Source organism: Notechis scutatus, chromosome 3 (genome assembly GCF_049901735.1).
Source record: "Notechis scutatus isolate UNSWTSFEM ecotype Mainland chromosome 3, rNotScu1.2, whole genome shotgun sequence".
Taxonomy (NCBI): domain Eukaryota; kingdom Metazoa; phylum Chordata; class Lepidosauria; order Squamata; family Elapidae; genus Notechis; species Notechis scutatus.
In genome coordinates this window covers 186,968,516-186,990,886 of record NC_142011.1, presented here as the reverse complement: position 1 = coordinate 186,990,886, position 22,371 = coordinate 186,968,516, and the positions used below count along the sequence as shown (strand labels likewise).

Sequence of the window (22,371 nt, the reverse complement as noted above, 5' to 3'; positions counted from 1 at the left end):
AATAGCAGTCACAACAAACATAGCAAATTGGTGAGGATGTTACCAACTAGTCGCCTCAAACCTTCAGTCACAAAGATTTTGCTACTGACCTGTATCTACTTTGCAATTTGTTCTGGGCTTCCAAACAATACATAGAACAAATGATTACATAGAGTAATCACTTGTTATTTCTAAAGATCAGCATTAGCCCATCTGAGAAATTTTTGGCCTTTCTTGAGGCATAGGTTGGATTTTCATATTGAGACCAGAGGTGGTATTCAGCAGGTTCTGACCAGTTCTGGAGAACCGGTAGCAGAAATTTTGAGTAGTTCGGAGAACCGGCAAATACCACTTCTGACTGGCCCCGCCCCCATCCATTCTCTGCTTCCCGAGTCCCAGCTGGTCAGCTGGGTCTTCTTTTGTTGCTCTGCACAGGAGAACGTAGCTGGAAAGCAGGTTAGTGGGGTGGGGAGGGAATGGAGATTTTACAGTATCCTTCCCCTGGAGTAGGGTGCGAATGGAGATTTTGCAGTGTCCTTCCCCTGACATGCCCACCAAACCACACCCACAGAACGGGTAGTAAAAACAAATTGAATCCCACTACTGACTGAGACTCATGAATACTTAATTCTTTGGGGGAAAACAGTTAAATAGGTAATCCCAAAGGTGCTTTTTTCAAGAAGCAAGTGGACTTTCTGGTTTTTCTTTTCTTCTTCTTCGCTTCTCATCAAGAGTGGAAAAAGCTTCTTGGATGAGAAGCGAAGCGTCTTCAAAGAAAAAGAAGGAAGTCCAGTTGCCTCTTGAAAAAGCACTCTTGAAACAATCATGACCTGGATGACTGAGAATCTCCATGGACAGTTAAAGGTAGTCCTCAACTTATGACCACAACTTGGACTAGTATTTCCATGGCTAAGCAATGCAGCAATGCAGTTGTTAAATGAGTTAAATGAGAACCGTGACTTTGAATCATTGTATAATTATTACTTTAAGAACTTTTCATAAGTTTAAATTGAATATGGTCTCCCTACTTCACAACAGAGGCAGTATTTTTAAGTTAAACAGGGTTGAAAGTCCTTAAAATGTTAAAGTGGGAATGATGGATTTAAAATTAAAATTGATTTGTCAAATGTTGCCTTTCAAGTTTACAGGAATCCATGAACAACATTTTGAAAGAATGGGTATCAGTTTTCCTTTCTTGGAAATGTAATAAATTTGAGAGATTGCTGACCAGGATTAAACCAACATAAATCTTCTAAGCTTTAAAATGCCATATGATACTTTGTCATTTTCATTTCATTTCCCACTAATCTGTGTATTTAATAGATAGATGGCTATATTAAACATATCCAGATGTCTTAAAATATCTTTTCTTAGTAATTGGCACAAAGCTGTAAAATTTAATTACTAATGATGTGCTAGTAAATAAATTGCATTCAATAAGATTATTTCTATAAATAACAAACAAATTTCAATGCATAATTCAAATTAGTTTATATAGATTACACAAGTAAGAGACAAATATATATAATTTACCCACCTTGGATAATTAAAAAAGTTTATCAATAACTATCAGAAATATAATCTTTAGGATCCAAATCATTTTTCATGTTTTGAAAAATCAAGCATTTAAAAGCAATCTTTGCAAAGATATCTGTTTTCATTATAAATACAGGTAGTCCTCGATTTACTGTCATTCATGTAGTTTTTTAAGATTTTGAAGATACATTTTGAAGATACAATGGCACTGAAAAAGTGGCTCACTTTTTTCTCACTTACAACCATTACAGTTCCCCCATCGGTGTGATCAAAATTCGGATGCTTGGCAACTGATTCATATTTATGACAGCTGCTGTTTCACAGGGTCATATGATCATCTATTGAGGCCTTCCAACAAGCACAGTCAATGGGGAAGCCAGATTCACTTAACAACCGTGTCACTAACTTAACCCACTGCACTTAACAATTGTGAAATGGGGCACAATTCATTTACACATGTTTTGCTTAGCAGTATAAATGTTGGGGTCAATTGTGGTCTTAAGTCAAGGACTGTCTGTATTAAAGGTTAGAGTCTAAAAGTATAATTATACACAAAACCTGGAAATTATTTCATACAAAATCTTCAAATCAGCAACAAGGGGACTAGGAGGGTAAATGATGACATGTGCATGACAACACCTGGGTGATAACATCGTCACATTTTATGTACCTACATTAGATATCAGGAGGTAAATAACTGCAGCATTTGCATCATCGTTGTAATTGTGTCATTTGGCATCACCACAGTTTGCTACAGGCACTAATGGATGAAGCAGATATAAATTGCAATGCCAATTTACCATACACAATTTAATTGAACTGTGTATTATGATGGCTTATGTTAAAAAAGCAGCAGAAAAGGAGATTACAGTATGCAAAAACAATGCTGTACAGGTAGTCCACAACTTGTGACCAACTGGAATTTCCATTGCTAAGCAATGCGATCATAAAGCACAACATCACCCAGCCACATTGCTTAGCATTGGCAGTCCTGACAAACTCCTCATTGCCATCATTAAATGAATTCCACCATGGGCAAGGACTCAGACCAATACAAGCCACTCTGCTCTTGATTCCTCCCAACCCCAAACCTCAAGTTCTTCCAAGGGATTGTAAATATTCTCCCAATTTCTGCCCTTCAGGCCACCCTCCATCCTGCAAGCAACTCCAGAACCACAGGGCTCTTGCCATACTGTAGCTCAAAATCTTCTTGGCGTGTCCGGCCTGACTCCTGCACTTCACAGCCCCTGGCACCATAGCTGTCTGTTGTCTTCTTCCTCCCATATGACCAGCCTGGTCTTTTGCAAGGCCTCTGCTAGTCACCTGAGGCCATTGTTCCCAGGTCTCATGATGAAACTGCTGTATGTGTGAAGAAATTCCTGAGGAAAAAAGCCTTATGCAGCCGGCAGCTGCCTTGCAAGGGGCCAGGCCAGGCTGCCTGGTCAGCAACAGGAGAAAGACAGAGTGGCAGAAGCTGTGGAGTGCAGGGCTCTAAAGGAAGGGAGACAGGTGAGTGAGGAAGTTGAAACCACCCTGCAGTCATAAATGCAGGTAGGTTGCCAAGTGCCCAAATTTTTATCACATGACTGTGGGGACGCTGCAATGGCCATAACTTCATGGGACCAACCATAAGTCCCTTCGTTAAACTAATTATTCAAAGAAGACAAGAAAGAAATCATTAAGATCTCTTGTGTTATGAACAGAGAGACATAAAAGAATTCTGTTTCCACTCAGAGTGAGGACTCTGGCTAAGAACTCCTTCTTAGATGAGAGGTACATCAAGCAGTAATGGAGACAAGCCATAGTAGTAAGGTAGCATCAGGCCTCAAAGCCCCTATCTAGTGACTCTTTGAAATGGACTTTGAACAGGAAGGAGTCCAACCCCTGCAGCTACAAAAGCACCATTACCCTCACCACTATACAGATAACCAGAAGTCACACAGGGAAAATGTAGCGCTGCACTGAGAAAAGGTTGAGGTTGGGATTCAAGGCTGATTAAGGCCCAGAGGCTAGCGATTTCCTATATTTAAAATCACCTAAGGGGTCCTTGGTGAACCTGCTTGTTTTCTTACAAATGTTTCATTACCCTTACTAGGTAACATCATCAGGAGTGCTGTTTGCTGTCAGTTTATATTGTGGTGTCTTGCCTGTCTGGGTGGATTAGAGATTGTTTGGTTGGCCTGTTTACTGACGGCTCTTCAGCAGTTTCTTGATTAGGGTATTGCTTATTTGATTAGTGATCTGAAGTTAACCTTGGAGTTAATCTATGCTGATCTGAGTGCTGATTATTGGTGGAGAGGTGCTGGGGTCTCATTTTTCCCCCCACCTAAGTACAGTACAGCATTAGAAAATATTCGATTACAGCACAACTTTATATATCAAATACATAGATCTTTGGGATTTGCATTTTATATCACTGTACAGTATAATGTAGCTGCTGCCCGTCTCCCAAATAGCATTTGATGACATCAGGGCAGCTCCAGTAATGATTCCAACCTTACTTTAATAAGGAGAATATTTGTAGCGCTCAGGGTTGACATGAGGGATCCTTGGTGCTCTCTGAGCTTGCTTGTTTTCTTGCAGACATTTCATTACCCAAACTAGGTAACATCATTGTCACTACTTTAATCCTATTATTTATTGGAAACTGAGAAACATAAACAGCAGATTCAGTATGGCCACTTGTCAGATGGGTTTACCATTTGAATAGCTAATTAACTAATTTGATGGCCAGGACAATCCAAAACAAAATGGGCATACAATCTATTTAGGAAAGTTATATCAAAATGTCTATGAAAAGTATAATTGGGGACAACTGCATTAAGAATAAATTAAGGAAAGCTACTTCAAATACAAATATTAGAGAAATGTGTCCAGAAAAATATTTTAAGAAAAATTATGTATCCCAGCAGATGTAGATTTTAATTAATTTTGTTCTTTTTGTACTTGTACTTTCCCTTTTCCCCCAGTGTCTTTATTTTAGAATCAAGAAACATAAAAAAGAAAAATTAAATGAAAAAGAAATCTACAAATGATATAAAATTAAATAAAAATATTTGTTTAGTGCAACATATTGAAGTATCATATCAATGTAACATTCAGAATATTATTACAATTGAATTGTTATTCCTCTAACAACAGTAAGTATAATGAATCATTATATTAAATCCTTCTATTAAGAGAAACGCGAAGTTTGAATGCAGTGCATGTCCATTTGTAGAATTATAATTCCCAAATGTTTTCCAAGTTGAATTAAATTTGTAGCAGACTTGTTTTTCAAATATGACTTTAGTTTTCACATTGATAGCTTATTTTGCTGTTATTCTATAGATTCCTGGATAATCTCTGAAGTTTTCGTGGCAAGAATTTTATAAGTGGTTTGCTATTGCTTTCTTCATAGGACTGAGAAAGAGTGGCTTCATGGCTCTGGCAGGACTAGAGATCAGTTTCCTGCTTTCTAGCTTTACACCTTATCCCTACACCAAACTGGCTCTCCATAACTCTTAAATAATTCTTAAATAATTCTTCAAATTTAAAAGAAATAAAAACACTTGCAAGTTCATTATTTTTTGTTGGCTCAAACATTTAAAGCAAAAATTGAGTTACAAAAAAATCAAAAGTATCAGTAATTAGTAAGACGACTTGAATTTTGAACAGCTCAACTGTTGACATGTATTAGCTAAATTACATGCTAATATCGGCAATGGCCTGTATCTTATCAGAATAGATCTACAGCAGGACATAATTTGTCCATGCAGTGGTTAAGGCAGTGGCCCCCAACCTTTTTTGTGCCACGGCCCGGTACCGGCATCACAAAATGATCCGCGGCCCGGTACCGGCATCAGCACGCATGACAAGGCAAGGCGAGCCAAGCGACCGGCCAGCCAGCCGTCCCCCGCTTCTCCCCGCCACCTTCAACTCCTCCTTTGTACCTTTGTCGATGGGCTTCGGGATGGCTTCGGGATGGTCGCTCGGCTCGCCTTGCCTTGGGTGCTGAAAGAATCCTCGCGCCTTAGTTTCGTTCGAAGCCGCCGCCCCCTTCGATGAAACTAAGGCGCAAGGATTCCTTCAAGACCCAAACACCGCTTTCCAACCGGAAAAGCTCACCCGGAAGCACTTTCTCATAGAAACAAGATGGCGGCGCCCAGCAAACCGGCGGCCCGGTAGAAAATGTTCCACGGACCGGTACCGGTCCAGGGCCCGGTGGTTGGGGACCCCTGGGTTAAGGTGCTGAGCTGAAAACTGTGAATGCTAAGCGTCTTTTAGCCATGAAACTTGGCTGGGTGACTTTGAACCAGTCACCCTCTCTCAGCACAAACAACCTTATAAGGTTGCTGTTATGAAAAAAGTAGGACACAGGGTGTTAGCTGTATTCACCACCTTGAGTTGGCCACATATTTTTTTAAAAAGATGGGATTAAAAGCATAATAGTAATGCATAAATATGCTATCATTCAAACACACAGTTAAAGGGATAGCTGTTCAGATAACGTAGTCCTTGACTTAAAACAGCAATTGGAACTGGAATTTCCATTGCTAAAGAATGTGCTTGTAAAGTGTGTCCAATCTATGCAGTCCTAGTTGCTGTTGCTAATTGAATTCCATGGCCATTAGCAAGGCATCATCCTGCTGGCTTCCCACAACCAAAATCACGAGGGAAACTAGCAAGAAGTTACAAATTCCAGGCCTGCAGGTAAGTATGAGGCTATAGGGATGAGGGAGAGGAGACCATGAGAGTGTGCAAGGGTGTACAAAAGGTTCAGGAGTGTGTACAAGAGGCACCAGTCAGGGAGCACTGCATGAATCAGGAAAAGTGCCAGTGGTGGTATTCTACCAGTTCAGCCTGGTTCGGGCAAACCTGTAGTCAAAAATGCTACCGTTTAGCCGAACCAGTAGTAAAAAAACAGCTACCGATTCAGCCGAACCAGTATTTCTTTCTTACTTTCCTCCTAAAGCTGTTCCGACAACCAGCTGTGCCAGGATCCCCTTCACTGTCTCTCTGCTTTGCCCAGCGAGTGCTGCACGCCCTCCCCTGCGCTCCATTTTTTGCCTCCTGGGCCTCAGGGAAGCCTCCTGGGAGTAAAAATGGCCTCCCAGGAGGCTTCCCTGAGGCCCAGGAGGCAAAAAACAGAGCACGGGGCGTGCTATGTGGAGGGCCCCCATGCTCCAATTTTTGCCTCCTGGGCTTCAGGGAAGCCTCATGGGAGCAAAAAAACAAGAGTGTGTGGGGCAAAAAAGCCATGCCCACCCAGTCACATGACCACACCCACCTAGCCATGCCACAGAATTGGTAGTAAAAATATTTGCATCCCACTCCTGGAAAGTGCACTCTTATGCACAAATGGCCAGCATGGCAGATATGCTGACGGGTCTCGGGAGGTTACACAGATGAGGAAGACTTACCCCTGTGACCTCCTTTCCGGCTTCCCAACTGAGATTCTGGAAAAGCTGGTAGGAAAGTTTGCAAATGGCAATTATATGAGTCTCCCCAAAACTTGACAACTGGTTTTAAGGGTTGAAAAGCACTCAGATTGTAATCATGTGACCACAGGAGTACTCTGACAGCCAGAACTCTAAGGACCCCTTGTAACCACCATTCATTTAGCATGGCTGTAACATGGACCAATCACTGGCCAAACAATCAGAGGTCAAGAACTATCTGTATTTCACACATACATAACTTTGGAACTGTAAATTTGACATTTCATACTTCTCTGGCTGATTTTTTTTCAATCACTTTCTTTAACTTCTACATTTTATGAGTGATACCATCATGGATAAAGACACTTTCGGTTCAGCAGAAGATATATTTAGATTTTAGAGATTTAGGTCAGCCTATTTGAATGAGTCCTTTTCCTAACACAATCCCAGCAACAATGTGAGGGTCCATTATGGTTAGAAATGAATACCTACAGACAGATTCTATCTGTCTATGTTTGTTGTACTACAATTTAATAAATGTTCAAAAGTCTGGTGTGATGAGCATGTAATTTCAGTCCTTTCTTCTCTTACATTTTTCATATCTTGTCCATTAATACAGGAGATCCTAATGCTGAAAGTTCCAAAAGAAGAATTAAAAGTAAAAAGACACATTCTTTTTTACACAATAATTTTATTAAAGATTATACAGAAAAAAATGTACAGACTACAAAAGATAAAATAAAAATAAAAGGTGCAGAAGAAAAGAAAAATAAACCTCCCCCTTCATCACCAGCAAGTATAATCAACATTAACAACTCATCACAGTCTCTTAAAATACAATGTCATCTCTTCATTCCAAACGCCATCCATTCTCCTCAAGGGTTCACTAAAGTATCACTCCATCTTGATCAGCAGAAGTCCATTAGGAAACAATATAACTATTACACTCTATATCTAATAAACCCACTTTAAATCCTTTCCTTGCATTTATTAAACACACATATTTAAAATGCAATAAATAATCTCTTTATCTCTTAAGGATAAACAAAACCTTTAAAACATCATCATCCAGTGCTAGTCAAAAAAAAAAAACATTAAACCTTAATGGAAATAACAGTCCATCAATTTTAACCTTGATCTAATAAATTGACTTTGTATTCTTTCCTTTTTCTTCTGACAGCATTTAGTACCCCAGATTCTCTTTGTTTCTTCTCTCAAGGTCATTGATAACTTTAGCAAGATCCTTTTGAATATCCACCATAAAGAAAATATCCAAGTCACTCTTCATATTCTCATTGTTTCTTCTCACAAAATCATTGACAACTTTAAAAGTCCCCTTGATAAAAGCCATAAAAAAGCCATAGTGATGCAGTGGTTAGAATGCAGCACTGTAAGCTACTTCTGCTGATCCTAACAGGCTCAAGGTTGACTAGCCTTCGATCCTTCTGAGCGTCAGTAAAATGAAGCGTCAGATTGTTGAGGGCAATATGTTGACTCTCAGGGGTGGGATTCAAATTTTTTAACAACCAGTTCTGTGGGCATGGCTTAGTTGATGGGTGTGGCTTGGTGGTCATGTGACTGGGTGGACATGCGTGGTAGTTTAGCATGGCCAACTCAATATCACTCACATCTCCTCGCCTGGCCTCTCATGACTCTGGGGATGCAACAGTCGTAAGTGTGAAAAATGGTCATAAGTCACTTTTTTCAGTGCCATTGTAACTTTGAATGGTCACTCCACACAAGCGAAGTACCAGCAAAGGAGGGGAAAAAAAGCTTCAGAGAAGTTCCTGAGACAGGAAGTCTAGTCCTGTCAAGAATGTAATAAGGGTTAACGGAGAGGCAGTTTCTGTAAGCAACACCAGAATGTTTCCTTCCTGACTTCTTTACAGGATTAGGCCAGTAATTTCTTCTAACAAGCAGTTCTCCAAACTGCTTAGGATGTTAATAATCGGTTCTAGCGAATAAGTGTGAACCTGTAGAATCCCACCACTGTTGACTCTGTAAACCGCTTAGAGAGGGCTGTAAAGCACTGTGAAGCGGTATATAGGTCTAAGTGCTATTGCTATAAAAAGGATCTCCACATTGCTCTTCTGATTTAGTATTTGTGTGTCTATTTTACTTGTTAGAACATCAGTTGGTTTCATTTGTATATTTAATATTTCCTTTTACTGTTTTAAATTCACATTGAAATTAATTTCAGCTTATCTAATGAAGCTTGTTTATCTTCTGTGACACCATCTAATATATCTATAATAGCAGATGTCTTTAAAATTATTTTCTGAATCCAATAATTCTTTTTTTCCTTGGATCTACATATGTATTGGTTTCCTCCTGGTGCCTTCTAGTCATCTTATTAAGTTATTTTTGTTCCCAAATGTAAAGTTTCCCATAGGGAGGATTTAATTAACTTCCAAGTCTTAATTCAATTCTATCTGAACCCTTAGTCCGTTTAAAGCTCTCTAAAATCAACATTCCAATCACCATTTTGCAGAATATTCCATTTTTTTTTCTTTTTCAAAACCTTCAACTAGTAATTAAGTAATTAAAACTTTTTTCTTAAAAGAGTAAAAGCTTAACCAGCAAATACAGCAAAACCTGTAATTCTGAAATTTCTTTTAAAAAAAATACAAAGTAATTAAGATTGTGGGGTTTGGTTGAACTTAAAGTCCATGTAGGCTATATATTGAAAGCTATAAGACTGATGGAATTCTATGAATCCCAGCTGTTTGCAAGCTGACCATAAAAAAACCCTCAGTTCCTATTTACTAAAAAAAAACAAAAAAAAACAGCTGTTTGGAATGCATATGGGTGATTTCTAGATCTCTCCATTCTCCAGAGAGGCTTCAGCAATCCAGCTCCTTGCATCCAACTGCTGTTTTCAACTGTAACGTGTCCTACTCTTCATGGAACATCAGTTCACCATTTCTCACCAGAAGTGATTTTCCACTGTACATTCTGAACTTGTTCATGAGGGGAAAAAAGTATGTGTGCTCTTAGAGTACCAACACTTTTGAAAAAAAATTGTAATGCTTGTAGTCCTATATTACAGATCAAAAGTAAAATATTGAAGAGGGCAGCAATAATTTATAAGAAGTCAGATTTTCGCTCTTTTTTCCTTTATACCACAAATATATTTCTTCAAAACAGTAACACAGAAGACACATGATTGTAAAGTAAATGTTGCAGTCCAAAGAACACTTATAAGGAGATATTTTTTTTCAAGTGAATGTATTTAGGTACCTGGTATAAATATAAAACATAAATCTAGTGACACAACTCTTAAAAATAGTGTAAATATTTTGTTTTTAATAATTTAACTCCATAGTTCTGAAAGTTTAAATCCTCATAAGAAGCTAAAGCTTGACAGTAAAGAAAAAGAGGACCAATTACAGTACCTTGTTAAGAATCAAAGAACCAATTGTCTGAGATTATTTGCATGTAAAGCTCAAGGTGTAATATTTTAAGAATAGTAATAATATGAGGTTTTAAAGGGAAAATACCACAGAGTAAGCGCACCATACTATATTTTAGTGTACCGTGTTACAGAATATCACTTTTTACAAATACTTCACTTACCCTGCAGCAGTTTGATATCATTGCATTCAAATGTCACATTTAAAAGCATAAAATGTCCTACACAGATGAAATCTAGAATTATCAATAGCTGTAGTTTATTACTTTCAATCTGTCAACTTCACTAATTTTAGCCAATTCATATCAAGTTATTAGTGCACAAAGATCAGTAGACTTTTTTAAATTAAATGCTTATTTTTGTATTGCACTGTTTTAATTACATATAACACGGGGGTAATTAAATCTCTTGATTTTTAATACCTTAAAGCTGCCCCTGGGGTTAGGTTGAACTGTATCAGGACATGAATATTAGTGTAGGAAAGGTGTTTAAGCCTTTCTCCAATTCTATTTTATTGACTCAAATTGATCTTCCTGATGTTGCTATAAGATCCACCATAAAACAGAATAATACAAAAATAATATACCATAATACAGAAATTGGAATTTTTGCCATAATAAAAATAATAGGTTTTTGTGTTTTTGCAGTTTAAAAAAAAACCAATAAACACCCTCTAAGAACTATGTTACCTTGACACAACTGACATAATTCAGTGCTATGTACTTACTCCAGCTGGTTCTGTGTGTTTGGTTTTAAACTAGGATGCAAAGTTAGTCAGAAATACAAGAGCTAATCTGTAGTTTCATTCAACTTTTGCCCTGAAAACCATGTTTATAAAAAGCAAATAAAAACAAAAATATTGTATCGAATACTGGATTCATGTAGATTTAAAACTATTAAACAAGAGAGGATAATACAAAATTCATTTGTAAAGCTCTACTGAAATTAGAGAAAACCACATTTTAAAGCATCAGCATGAAGAACGTAACTTCACAGGGACCAACTTCTATTGTCATTTCAAATCCCATACTCAAAATAAATTACCCTCTACTTAAAAGGCAAACAGAAAAAAAGGCCTTACCTTTTTCACTAACACTTTCACTTTCAATTTCTACATCATCACAGCTGGTGTATTCTGGTGTGGAAGCCAACTCTTCTTCAGAGCTGCTCAATGACACCTGGCGCATTTTACCTCCTTTTTTTGTTTTATGAGGCTTTGGGGGTGGAGGCCTAACTGATTCAGACTGATCTGAACTCAATGAATCGTTTCTTAACATGGTTTCCATTTTTTCACGTTTTGTCTTCCGTACGGCTGAGCTTGGGTCTAAATGATGCTGTTTTCTTAATGGATCAGTTCTCCTCATATCTGATCTATCAAAAGGTATTGGACTCCTCCTCGGTGTTGGAGGACTGTGATTTGCGGTTCTCTGCCTATTGGGACTTAGTCCCTGAGTCCTTTCCATTGAATACGAACGTTGGTCCATGGCAGCTCTGCGTTCAGAGACAGACCTTTGCCTTGATGGTCGGTCCATTCTCATCATCGAAATCCGGGAATCTTCCAATTCAGTATTGGCCAAAGACACATCACTGTGCCTTCTTTCATGGCGTGCACGCGAGACTTCAGCATGAATGCGCATTTGCTCTTCATATGGTTGGGGTTTGACAGGATAACGAGCCAAATTAGGATCACTTCGGTATCGTGCTTGATATTCTTCTTCCCTCCGCTGCCTTTCATATTCTCCTCTATTTTGCATGTCATCTTCCTCTAACTGATATTCCCTTGAACGTCTGTGGTTTCTTCTGCTAGAATCCCTATAGTCATCAATTTCAGGTTCTTCATATGGTTGCAACCCATGTTGTGAATGTCTGTCTGTATAATCTGATGGTGATCTTGGCATTGCAGCATCTGATGTTGCATACTGTAAATAGTCGTCTTTCTCCTCCAGCTGATTGAAACTTCTGTTTTGATCCCTGGGTATTGATGGGCTTCTTTTTCTAAGCAATTAAAAAGAAAAGAAAAATTACTAAACAAGTATCTATTACAAATTAATTCAGAAAGTATTTATTCCAAATGACTGAGCTACCATACCCTAACTATTCATAACAACTCTAATAGATGAATGTTATTTTAAGTTCTACAAAGTCAAATACTTAAGGATTGTGTATACCAGCTTTATATAATCTTGCAACACTTGCTAATGAAATGTAGTATCCAAAGTACAGACAGCAGAGATTCAAACGTCATTATTTACATCCACAATGAAACAGAAATAATATAGAATGCTGCGTAGTCTTTCAGTAATATAGAATGCTGCAGTCTTTCTTCCACATAATTTGCCTTTATCAAATTGTATCTTTCCCAAGTATAATTTTTAAAACATTTGCATGCAGCATAAAATTATGTTCTAATTTGCTATATTAATGTTATTAACTCTTGTTATTAGTCTTAACCTCTCACCGTCTATGTTTTATAGGATCTCTATACAAGGTTTACGAAGATAATGACCATGAAAACATTTTACATTCTAAATATTTACTAATATATTACAAATAAAACACTTCAAAGTAATACCAGATGCAATAAAATAACACAAAGAAAACTGAATGTACAAATAGATTTTGGGAAATTCCAACTATACTTAACTACTGTTTTTCACTCATTTTTGCAAACAAATTCAAAGTATAAATTTTAATTATTTTCACATTACCTTTCAAAAATGTAATCTGGAATTAAGCTGATGTTCATGAAACTAATAATAATAATGACCAATCACAAAAGCAGGTATGAAAACTTTAGTCCCTAAAACGACTACATTTAAATCTAATTAAAATCCCATGGGAACTATAGAGTGATCTCTATTAAATGTAATCCATCTCATTAATCTCTTGAAATTTTTGTAAGCTATATTTTACAAATATATTATATTATTGTTTATATCATGCCATGCTATACTGTTATCAAAATACAACCTAAAATAATAAGCTATTTTGTTTCAAAAGAAGAAAAAATATTCCAAGACTTTCGTCTAAATTATCAACTTCTCATTATATACATACATACATACATACATACATACATACACATATATACACATACACATACACATACACATACGTACGTACATACATACATACATATATATATATATATATGGAATATATACTTGACAAAATGAGCTTAGAAAAGAGAATTGAATACCAACTTAGTGACATTTCAAATAGACTCACTGAAATTTCCGATACCATTTGTAATATAATAAGACTTATATTCTAAGTCTAAGCATATACGTTTGAATCCATTTTTGTTTCTTAGGAAATACAAAGTATTCTATTATGCATTCTTTTCTTAGCATTTATCAAGTACAATACAAGAAAAGCAAATCATATTTTAAGCACAGTATATTGTTTTTTTATTAACTGAATATCAATTATATTTTCAAAACTCTGACTGTAAAGTTGATAGACAGGTCACAGTAACACTCTTTAAAGTCATGAATTCTGAGAATACACTTGCTAAAATATAAAACAGTTAGGCATATTAACAAATTGTTTACTTAGAATTTTTTCTCTGGCTCTACAAGACTATTAGTTTCATAGTAATATGCAAAGGTCTTTCTTTACCTGTTGATCAGCCACTGCACATCTGGGAAATCAGGAATATCAATTTCTGGGCACCCTATGGCTTCATTAAATCCTGATAGTTTTGAGGATACCATATACAATTTCATTTGTTTTTGAGGATACCATATACAATTTCATTTGTTTTTGTTTTAAAAATAGCCTTTTAATACAAGTTCCCCACCTCAAGTACAAATTAATCAATATTTGAAGGGAACAAATATAGGTTTTAAAAATTACTAGTCTCTAATCTGAATTATGATCTAGAAGAAAAGTTACAGAGAACATGAGATAGGAGCTACAGTTTAATACTGTTGTGATGTGCTGTATATAGCTGGAGGTCAAGTAAGTATTACCCGATAAGGAGGATTATAGTACTTAGTTGATTAGTGATTTGTTACAGTATTGTTTTCTGCAAAATGCACATCATCAGACATTTTTGAACTATTTAAAGTATCTTATTTTTAAAGAAATACATAATTTGTTAAAAGAATAAGGGAAAAATACTATTCCAAGTTTAAAAGTTTATATTCTTTTAAACCTGTACTTGTAAAAATATTTTAAGTGTAATGTTACTGGAACATGAAAACATCAGCACTTTCCATTAAAATGTATTCAAAATCCTTAAAATTGATTGATCTGAACTTAAACTCCTAGATTTCCTTGATTGTTGGGTGACTGTTCTAATTTCAAGGATAATCTGCCTCAGTGGTGGGATTCAAAAATTCTTGCCACCGGTTCGGTGGGCGAGGCTTGGTGGGCGCGCTTTGCGCACGTGTACACACTTTGCATGCATGTGCATGCCAAACACGCATGTTGCACAGGCGCAGAGGCATTTGGCAGGCTCAGAGGCGTTCTAACTTGCCTCCTGCAAGCCTGCACAATGCCAGTTGCTTCAGCAGCTGCCGCGCAGCGCTATTTTGTGCCACGCAAAGCAGCTCCGCTTCAAATTCTGCCGATAAAAATGAGTATGAGAGCCCCGGCAGGCAGGTGGACCCAACAGCAGAACAGTGGAGAGAACCGGTTCGGTCTTCGCTGCTCATCACTCCTACCAGCTCTCCAGAACCGGGCAGAACCGGTCAAATGCCACCACTGTTCTGCCTATCATAACATCTGTCCAGCTGAGCCAATCCTGAAAAGTTGGTGTGCTCTGGATTTTGTATTAGACAACACCAGCTCTCAAGAGCTCAGAAGTACATCTTTTTTGCAACAACTATCTGGAACAAGATTCAGATGGCTACCCACTCTGCTACTGTTTAGAAGAGGTATAAAAGCCTGGCTCCTCACACAAGTCTTTGGCAAGGGAGAGTGATACTCCAAATTTCATTGCACTTTCTGTCTTTTATTGTTTATGTTATATTGATTTTACTGTAATTTCTTTGATTGCCATGAACCATCAACAGCCAGTCAGGTGTCATACAAATTTAATAAACTATTATCTGTTCACAACAATGTGAAGTTAAGACTGGTGCAATGGCCTAGAATGGAGCTCTCACCTCACAATCCTAGGCAGAGGCAGGATTGTGTATTTCTCTCTGGGCACAATGAGAATTTATCTGCTGAATAAAATTCTGCACTGGTGACAGGAAGGGCATCTGGCCAGTAAACACCCTTTTCCGTTCAGTTGCCCAGACTGTAACCCGCAAGGGATTATGGGGTCATAAAAAGGAGATGATGACAAGATGAAGTCACAGCTATGAGTTCTTTAGTTCATCTTAGCTTTCATAGACATCAAGTTCTTCCCAAGAACCTAGGATGTCGTAATGTATCAGTGCAGTATATGTATGGATCCAAGCATTATGGCCTTTTGCCATTGACTTATGGGAATTTTGACAATGTGCAGTTCTAAGATTCTGCACAATCTTTTCTAAGATAATATAAAGATTTCTTTGGTCTGGCACCCAGTGTGCCTGTACCAACGGGGAACACCACAGTTTGTTATTTAATATCATACCTTTTAAAAACTTTTCTTCCAAATAATGCTAAAAATTTATATATCTGTATTTACTAACCTGAAAATTAATTTGAGAGGTTTCTGAAACAACCTGAAATTCTTTTGCTCAAAAAGTATGAAATAGAATTGAAACTGTTTGCCCAATTCAAGTTTACTGAGGTTCACACACTAAATTCTATCTAGCAGTTTCCATCAGCATATTCCTATTGAATATGTTAGGAAAACATATGTTCCATAAGAGCAGTTCCGCAGTAGAACTAATTACTCACAGAGATAGTCAACTTTCTCTTATTGGGTGTGTTCAAGCAGATTTGATTTGAATTCCTAACTGAGCAGAACATTCACTTGGTTTAATTACCTGTTCTATTATTTCATATTCTCATGATTATCCCAAAACTGATTCTCCAAAATATTTAAGAAAACTTCCCATTTTCATTCTTGGGCTTATTATTACGTTGTTTGAATGATATGCCAAATCAAGTGGCTTATCATAATAGCCCAGTTTAGGTTATGGGTCATATAATGAACAAAAAGGAATACATTTTAAAACCAGACATGGCCCATTTTTCTTTTGTTGACTTCTGCAGTACAAAATAAAGTCCTGTTTTGTTCTGTTTTAGAAAAGTTAGTCTGCTGACAGACTTTAATAGTTCAAACCTGCTCTCTACTCCTTTTTATTTTTTTCCAGACCAATGGACCTTCAGAAAGAAATTATGTAAATGGATTTGGGCTCTGTCCATCTGTCTTTCTGTCAGCAGAATTTGGTGTGACAGCAAAAGCTAACAACAAAAAAGTTCAAGTTAGAAAATGGCTTGAATCTAGTTGGCAACTGCAGGGCAAAAAAAATCAGGAAGAAACCCCAATGTGTCCTAGATTTTATTTTATCATATTTATTCTTGGTTTTGATTATATAGAATAACATAAAATAAAATCAGCATGACTCAATTAACTTTAAAAAGAATGTTAGGTTTTCAACAGAGAACAGTTCCTATGAATTTTACTGCACACTTGGATTCTATCTGGAGAGCTAAATTAAGAATCGGAGAACTACCATATTAATAATTGGATTGATATTGATGTCTGAATACAAACAAATACACACACACACACACAAACACACACACATACACACACACGTAAAATTAAATAAAGCTCTGTTTAAGTTATTATACTGATACAACTTATACAAGGTTCCAAAATAAACTAGAAAGATATATGGAATCAATATTATTTCAAAATTATCTGGACTAATTTGAATGCAGTGGACTTTGTACTAATGTAGGTTGGTTAAAAAATACTAAAAGATTGTCTATGTAGCTGAAGTCAATAAACCAGGGTGTATTAAACTGAGAGTTTATTATAGTAGATTTTGATTCAATAGTATGTGTTTAAATATAATTTGTCTGAGTTTAAGATCAAGTGCTTTTTATTTCTGCAATGACATACTACAATGGTCTCATGATGTGACTTCTGATTAATCATTTGAGTAGAATATATAAAAGTAATTTTTCATTATTATTTTGCACATACATGAACAAAAACTCAAGTGTTAACTTCAGCAGCAGATTAATCAACAAAGACCTGTTTACTGAATCATTTGGATCTCAGCAAAACAGTTTTTCTGTCTACATAGCCCAGAAAGAAATCTCAATCCAAATTAGTTGGATTGAGACAATTTGAAAGGACAGTTAACCTAGTTTCTAGGTATATGAGTGTAAGAACAAAAAGATTTCTCTTTATGTAAATAGAGTTGCCTAATACACTTGCCCACAATCGGGTAGCTGAAACCAAAAGCCTATTGAAAAGAACAATTTTAACCTGTTTCTGTAGTTAGAATAAAAAGTGCATATCTGAGTTTTCTTATTATTTTAAAGTATTTATTCATATAATATTATTCTAATTTATCTATATCACATATTACTTCAGCAACTTATTTTTACCATACTTCTATCAGATCCATCAAATTTCTGTTTTCACAAATTCGGCTTATACCTCTGTTTCACCACTTGGCTATCATCCAATACAATTATTCACTGTGTCTTTGGATTATCTCTGAGTTCCTTCTTCTCACCCTGCCTGATTCTTATCCTGGCTTGAAAGTGCCGCTATATAGTTCAATAACCCCTGACTTTCTAGCTCCCGGTCTTACTTCTTTGCCATAGATCTGCAAGTGGTTGAATCTGCTCTGAATATGTTTGATCCACTAACACAGCCTGCAGTATCATGATCAGCTTTGATTATTTATGAGTAAAAGGAAAATTTGGAATCAATTCTGTTCATACTTCTACTACATATTTTTGCCATCCTATAAACAGGAAAAGTCACAATTCACTCCACTATTTCCTAGGCTTTCACGGTTTCCTCCATCCCTTGGCTTTCCTGCACTTGTGCTTATTTTGGCCTGTCGGCCGCCAGCCTCTCCAGCAGCCAAATCAGATGAGGAGGCGGAGTGGGAGTCAGGACCAGCATCAAGGCAATCGGAGAGCTCTGAGGGGGAAGAGGGAATGGAGCTGTCAGAGACAGAGACAGAGACGGACCCTGGGCCATCCATCAGCCCCCAGATGGAGAGTCAACAGACCCCAGGTCCGGAGGAGCAGGAACAGCTGGGCCCTGTGCCTGACACTCAGATACACAGAAGGCAAAGGAAAGGAGAGCAGCAGAAATCTATGGACCTCTCCTTGGGATGGAAGAGCCACCGCTGCTAGCTAAGCCCCACCTAGCTCTGGGGATCAAAGGCAGGGGGAAGAGGCAAATGGGTGTGGCAGACAACTATTCGTCTCTCTGTTGGTCAGCCACTGAGAGTCTGAACTTTTAAATCCTGTTGGGGACTGTATTAGAATCCTTTCCTGGAATCTGTGGCGTCTGGTGTGCCTTTGGAGTGTGTGTGTGTGTGTGTGTGTGTGTATCCACTGCTGAGAAAAGAGCAAGCGCACCCTCAGAAAGAAAGGGAGAGGGAGAGAGAGAGAGAGAGACTGACTGACTGACTGACTGACTGGCTCCTTGTGGAGTCGGGTCAGAACAATGCTACTGTAGATTTTTCACCCCACAGTCTACTTTCACTCATACTGCACTGCATCCTACACTCCTTCCTGCACTCACAATTACATGGCACAACTCCTTTCCTCCCCTGACCTCCCTCAACTCATGCATGGCCTATATCAGGCCTCCCAGGGCTTCGGAACTCCCACTTCTGCAGCATCCAGGTATGTCTTACCTAGGACTCCGTCACTTCCTGCCTGTTGGGACTGCCATCACTATATGATGTAGTCATGTGACATCATACATCATGACCGTATTGCCACTGGATAGCACTACAGGTAGTTGTGAACTTACGATTGGTCACTTAACTGTTCACTGTCAGAATGGCCTTGGAATACGTGCTTTATTGTTCTAAAGCACTTTTGATCATTGTAAAACTGGTATGGTGGGTGGACCAGATGGCCCTCTCCCTACCCCACCATGCCTGGGAAGCCCAAACTCACTCCCCACCCCCACCCCTCTCTCTCTCTCTCTGTTTGTTTCTTTCCATCTGTCTTATCACAGGGTTACCCTACGTGGCTTATATTATTATCAAGATAAACTATATCAATAACATACTACAAAAATGCAATACTCTTGGCTCAAAATGTTGCTATTCACTAACATTTTAGCCAGATTTGAGGCTTGTTCCTCCAGGGCATGGGAGGATTTCCCTTCCCTGCATGGACATAATACACTACAATTTCCATTATAATCTGAGAAATTAAAAAATTTCCTAATGACTCCTACTTTATTTGAGGACACACTGCATACAAACACTGTACAAGGTGGTCTGTATTGCAACATTCTTTTTCAGTTTAGGGAATTTCAGCAACAAACTATAAGCACTATGTAATTTTAAGTGTAAATAATAAAAAAAAGAAAAAACATCACCACAGATTGCTAAAATAATTCATTTTAGTAATATTTTAAGAATATGGTCTGGTACATTTAAACATTTATTTTTAAAAACTATTATATGAATACTGTAAACTAAATAAAAAGGTTACCAGATTTTTTGGGTGATACCTGCAAGAGAATAAGACTTCTAGTTAAATGGTTAGAGTGAAGGAAAGCATTTTGGATACAATTTGGTACTAAAATTTGGGACATTATGTTAAATATGCTTGTCATCATTTATATTTGTTATGATAGTTACACTGCAAAAAAAAAATTAATACTATGTGCCACAGTTGCAAAAAAATATTTAAATTGGGTTTAATGAAATACGAGTAGACCAATTAAGAAAAAACTATTGTAGCTGCAGAGCTACATAATTGTTTCAAAAACACCATGTAAAACACTATAGTTTTAATCTATAGTTGCTAAAATATTGGTATTAATATTATCAGTTATTATATATTGTTTTAAGAATCTAAAAATAGCAATTACTATTGGGAAAAATGGATCCGGGCCAAAGACAAATGATTAAAGAAAAGGTTATAGCTTAAGAAGTTACTACTGTGACATTTATTTCAAAGAAAAGCATGCTTTTTTTGCAAAAGAAACACTTGGTCAATTAAGAAATTTCAGCTCTTTTGTGTCAAAACTATGAACAATTATCTACATTTAGAAATCAGTTGTCATGTATGTGTGTCCCCTCACCCACCCATGGTCAAGATAAAAAAATAGTCTTTTCTTTATTATTAGCAGCAATTAAAAAACAGGTAAAAATAATTATTGACAATAAAATTTCTGTTTTGATCCTAAATAATTAAAACAAATGTAAATTCCAAGAAATTGTATTGTTCTTTCCAATTTATACCAATATTATTAGAAGATTCTCTCTAGATTCTACACACACACACACACACACACACACAGTCAAACCAGAAATTTTATTGTCAAGAACTATTTTTACCTATTTTTAAACATATACGTACACACCTACATACATACCGATGCATACATACCGATACATACATACAGTGCTGTGTTCAATTATATGGGTCAATGAAATTTGCCCAAAGCAATTCTAAACTCCACTAAAGTTAAAACATTTTTTTAAAACACTAAGCCTCTAATAATACAATATTAGGATATTAAATTTTTAAAAAGCAACAGAACTTGGAAATAAGTGCATTGCTCATTTTTAATAAATAAATTTTAAACTGCTTGTGGTTAAACAGACCAAAAAAGAGTCCACCCTTACTTTAACATGATTAAGATAAAATCCAATTGAATGGTTATGTGCTATCAGGTATTTAATTAAAAGCATTTTTCCCTATAATTATAATACAGTACTTCAGTTGCAATATAAAAGAGAAAAGACATGAATTGTTCTGTGGAGCAGGACACAGAACAATAAACCAAAAACAGGTTTTAGTTAAAAAGTTATATTGGTGGATAAAATATAAACACTGAAATAGATGTTCACACTGGGTGCATATTGGCAATGATTTACTGTAACAGCCCTGGGCTTGTACAGAAAAATATGCAGCTTCAGCACAGTGGAGTTGGGAATTGTAGGAAAATCACTCATGTTTAGGAGAGCATAGAATTCCACAGTATCGCATGCCTATAGGCCAGAGTACAGTAACATTAAATGCAGTGGCATTGCGGTGTTGTTAGTATAAGCAAAGGGATTATCATATAAACAGGAAGCTGTTTATAGCTAATAAAAAAAACCACTTAATAAGCTTTCTAAGTGTGAGGAGGGAGAAACACTTTAATAAATGCTATTGTTAATGTGCAAAGAATGTGAGGTCAACAACTTCTCAATATTCAGAAAATAGAAGCCCTATATGATTAGGAAGGTACAAAACCATGCTGCTGTTGAGTATTAGCTTTAACATATTGTTTCCCAAATGAGCTTTCAGCATCTCTTTACAGTTTATTTTAGCTGCTAATAATTAAGGAACATTTCCTGCTTGGCTAATTTCTTTCTTCTTTTTTTTAATTCTCGTTTCCAAAGGAATATAAAATACGATTTATTTAAAAGATGTGTCGTGCCTGTTATTATTCTAAGCATTATTTTAATAGTGAAACCTGACGTTAAGTTCCAAAGTTCCAAAGATCATACACAGCTTTATTTTAAATAAAATCTCAATGGGATCTACTCCTAGGTTAGCATACACCAAGACAAATTCCTTGTGTATCCAATCACACTTGGCCAATAAAGTATTCTATTCTATTCTATTCTATTCTATTCTATTCTATACAAATAACCATAGTCTAAATCCTAATAATACACATTATTCAGTTAAGAAAAACTGTGCAGTTACTTTTATAATATCATGAAAAGAATGACAAATAAATGCATATAGGTTGGATTAATTGGTTGGATTGAACTAAACACAAATGTGCAATAAATAAATGTTCCTCTGTATGTTATAGCTAATAACAAAACTGAAATATTCAGTTCCTTGTGAAAAATATAGAGGCCTTCATAAGTAGAGACCTTTAAAAGATGAGCAACTTATATAATTGTGTAC

General features: G+C 36.7%; 1 protein-coding gene across 1 annotated transcript in view; it reads right to left on the bottom strand.

The window, feature by feature from the left end:
• The window catches only part of RIMS2 (regulating synaptic membrane exocytosis 2), a 286,641-nt gene that overhangs the window by 178,440 nt on the left and 85,830 nt on the right, over window positions 1–22,371 (bottom strand). The window contains exon 6 of the mRNA XM_087962082.1: window positions 11,429–12,342. Within this exon, the coding sequence (XP_087818208.1) occupies window positions 11,429–12,342 (914 nt within the window). The remainder of the gene's footprint in view (window positions 1–11,428; window positions 12,343–22,371) is intronic.